This window comes from Procambarus clarkii, chromosome 56 (genome assembly GCF_040958095.1).
Source record: "Procambarus clarkii isolate CNS0578487 chromosome 56, FALCON_Pclarkii_2.0, whole genome shotgun sequence".
In the NCBI taxonomy this organism is placed as follows: domain Eukaryota; kingdom Metazoa; phylum Arthropoda; class Malacostraca; order Decapoda; family Cambaridae; genus Procambarus; species Procambarus clarkii.
Genome location: NC_091205.1, coordinates 3,761,235 through 3,765,577, shown reverse-complemented (window position 1 = coordinate 3,765,577; position 4,343 = coordinate 3,761,235). Strand labels below are relative to the sequence as shown.

Below are 4,343 nucleotides of genomic sequence, written 5' to 3'. Positions count from 1 at the left end.
ACTCAATATTCTACTGATTATGCTCTAACGTCGCTACGTTGTGTCGCTTGATATAAAAAAAAAATAAAATACTATCCGATCTTCATTTTTTTTTTTAATTAGCGCCATTGTTTTCCCACAATCCTCCATAGGCCGCATGGGATTCTGGGTCACGCCATGCGGTCGCCTAGTCCTTTGTTTACCTCTCTCGTGACCAGAATGCCTGCCGCCCGCGTCCAGAACTTGTGCACCTCTCTGCCCTGTTTAGGCGAGTTTATTCATTCCCGTGTCTTCAATCACCGTATTACTTGAAAACATGGATCGTGGTCAAGGACAGAGCACTTCGACGCCCAAGAAAGATAAGAATACCACCAAGGAGGATAGGTTGAATATGCTCTACCAAAAGTTAAGCAGAGTGAAGCTTACCCCCAGTACAATTCCTGAATTGTTGGATAATTTATCTGATGTCGAGGCAGATGTTGAGGGGGAAGAACGTCAAAGCGATTTCAGTAGTGATAATGAGGAGACCGCGACGTCTGATGAGTTTGATGAATCATCGAGTGAGGAGAGTTGCGAGGGGAGTGAGGATGAGGCGGGGGATGAGGGCCGCCCAAAGCCACCCATAAGGAGGCGTGAAGGACGGCTTCAACAGCCAAATCCTGATGATGCCTGGTCTAGTGACAATACACCACCATTTGTAGACAGTTTCACTGCCACACCAGGCCTAACTGTCCCAGTGCCAACCACTCCTGTACAATTTATACAATTATTCCTGACACGGGCCCTCATTGAATATATCACAGTGGAAACGAACAAGTATGCCAGACAATTTATTCAGAATGCTTCCAGGCGCACCATGAGGATGTGGCAAGAGGTATCGTTGAAGGAAATGGCCAGGTATTTGGGTCTGTCTATGTTGATGGGTATTGCACGACTCCCGACGATGAGAATGTACTGGCAAACAAGCCGGTTGTGGCATATGAGGACCTTCAATATTTTCATGACTGTAAAACGATACCAACATATCAGCCAGTTTTTCCATAGTTACAACAAGCTTGCAATTCACCCAAACAATAAGGACCGAATAGTAAAACTGCGCACAATCATTACTTATCTTACCACCAAGTTTGGCACATACTACGTTCCCAATAAAGCACTCAGTTTGGATGAAGGAACAATGTCGTGGCGTGGTCGTTTATCCTTCAAGGTTTACTATCCAAATAAACCAGATAAGTATGGGGTAAAGTTGTACATGCTTGCTGAGGCAGGGACTGGCTACATTATTGACTTTGAGGTGTATGCTGGAGTTGGTAAGACAATAGTGGAGACAGTGATGGCCTTGATGCGGCCATTATTAAACAAGGGTTATCATCTTTATATGGACAATTACTATAACTTTGTCCATCTCACAGAATTGCTACGGGAACATGGTGTGTACACTTGTGGAACACTCAGATTGCAGCGTGGCGCCCCCAAACTTCTGCAACAACTTGCAAAAGGTAAATTCCCTGTTGATCAAACCATTTTCAGGCGCAAGGACAACACTTTTATTATCCTATGGAAAGACAAGAGAGTGGTGTCAGTGATTACAAACTGCCACAATGCTGACACACAAGAAGTACAACGAAGGAAGAGAGTGAGGAAACGTGACGGAGCAACATCAGTAAAGATTGTAACTGTGCACAAACCCAGTGCCATTTGCGACTACAACACCAACATGAAAGTTGTTGATCACTTCGACCAAATGGTCAAATATTACAGGTTCACCAGGAAATCACATAAGCGGACGAAGAAGATCACATTTTATTTCCTTCAGATGGCTCTACACAATGCCTATGTGTTGTACAAGATGTACACAACTGATGCCAAGAAATTGACCCTACTCCAGTTTCACGAGGAAGCAATATGGGCCCTGTTGAGGTGGGACCAGGATGAGTGTCCTGCCACTGAAAGCCCTATCCCACATGCTGAGGATTACCAAGATCCTTCTGATGATTTGGCAACACCGGGACCATTTGGAGTGAGGCGTCCTTTTTTCCTCCTCCACGCCAAGCACAAGACACATCCTCATCTGACACAGAACCTGAAACGGAAACGCCTGAACCTGAACCTCGTCCTCCACCAGTGAAAAACCCACGTATTGTTGATCCAGAGGATAGGCTGAACAAGAAGTTCACCCATGCTATAGTGAAAATTGCAAAACGTAAACGGTGTCGTGTTTGCATCAAGTCAGGAATAAGGAAAGACTCTATGTATCAGTGCAAGACATGTGGAGTTGCTCTGTGTGTCACACCATGCTACACAAAATACCACCGCAAGAGGGTATTTTGTGTGGCGAAAAATTGCTCCTCTGCAACCATCCACTCCACCTACGTAACATCTGTTGAGCAACTTCAGGGACATTTTCCTGAAGCAGGTGGAGTGGATAACAAAATGCTCAACTTATTGACCCTCCTTCATCACATCGTGGGTAAGTACACACACTTTGTATAAATCATTGTGAAGTTATTACTTCTTCCTACTTTGCTGTTGGTACCTCTACATATATTCCGGTTCTTATTGCTTAGATTGGTGTGTCTACATAGTGCATCTTATTGCGAGTATTTTGATACCAAAATGAACAATGTAGCACAAAAACTTCCATTGGAAAAATATTTTTGTTTGTCGGGTGTATTTGGGTGTAGCGGGTGTGGAAACGGGTGTTCGGGCGGGTGAGGCCTCGACGTGTTTGGGGATGTTTGGGAGTGAGGCGCGCCCGTGTTGTATAACTTTTATGGATATGTCCGTGTAGGCAATTTTATTGCGATCACAGTGATACCAAACAAAACCATATGCAACAAGTTGTGACTTGATAAACACAGAGTAGAAACATATGGGAAACACAAAAAAATATATATATATATAAATATATATATATATAAATATATATGTCGTACCTAATAGCCAGAACGCACTTCTATGCCTACTATTCAAGGCCCGATTTGCCTAATAAGCCAAGTTTTCATGAATTAATATATTTTCTCTAATTTTTTTCTTATGAAATGATAAAGCTACCCATTTCATTATGTATGAGGTCAATTTTTTTTTATTGGAGTTAAAAATAACGTAGATATATGACCGAACCTAACCAACCCTACCTAACCTAACCTAACCTATCTTTATAGGTTAGGTTAGGTTAGGTAGCCGAAAAAGTTAGGTTAGGTTAGGTTAGGTAGGTTAGGTAGTCGAAAAACAATTAATTCATGAAAACTTGGCTTATTAGGCAAATCGGGCCTTGAATAGTAGGCATAGAAGTGCGTTCTGGCTATTAGGTACGACATATATATATATAAATATATATATATATATATATATATATATATATATATATATATATATATATATATATATATATATATATATGCAACGATGATCACAAAAACACTGATCCAAGTATGCAGAATAACCACATATGAAAAATAGAAAATGCTTAACGCGTTTTCGGCTAATTCGCCTTCATCAGAGCAAAGTAGAATGATTCTACTTTGCTCTGATGAAGGCGAATTAGCCGAAAACGCGTTAAGCATTTTCTATTTTTCATATGTGGTTATTCTGCATATATATATATATATATATATATATAAATAGGTTCGGTCATATATCTTCGTTAGTTTTAACACAAATTTAAACAAATTAACATATACATAATGAAATGGACAGATTAATCATTTCATAAGAAAAAAATGTTAAAAATATATAAATTCAGGAAAACTTTGCTTATTAGGCAAATAGGGCTTTGCATAGTAGGCCAATACGACGTTCAGGCTACTAGGTACAATATATATATATATATATATATATATGTCGTACCTAGTAGCCAGAACGCACTTCTCAGCCTACTATGCAAGGCCCGATTTGCCTAATAAGCCAAGTTTTCATGAATTAATTGTTTTTCGACAACCTAACCTACCTAACCTAACCTAACCTAACTTTTTCCGCTACCTAACCTAACCTAACGTATAAAGATAGGTTAGGTTAGGTTAGGTAGGGTTGGATAGGTTCGGTCATATATCTAGGTTAATTTTAACTCCAATGAAAAAAAATTGACCTCATACATAATTAAATGGGTAGCTTTATCATTTCATAAGAAGAAAAATTGAGAAAATATAATAATTCAGGAAAACTTGGCTTATTAGGCAAATCGGGCCTTGCATAGTAGGCTGAGAAGTGCGTTCTGGCTACTAGGTACGACATATATATATATATATATATATATATATATATATATATATATATATATATATATATATATATATATATATATATGTCGTACCTAGTAGCCAGAACGCACTTCTCGGCCTACTATGCAAGGCCCGATTTGCCTA

General features: G+C 39.5%; 1 protein-coding gene across 1 annotated transcript; it reads left to right on the top strand.

Moving 5' to 3' along the window:
* Nucleotides 1–295: 295 nt before the first annotated feature.
* On the top strand, nt 296–2,107 carry LOC123752903 (piggyBac transposable element-derived protein 4-like). Its single transcript, XM_045734927.2, has one exon. The coding sequence runs from the start codon at nt 296–298 to the stop codon at nt 2,105–2,107; it is 1,812 nt and encodes a 603-aa protein (XP_045590883.2).
* Nucleotides 2,108–4,343: the final 2,236 nt, after the last annotated feature.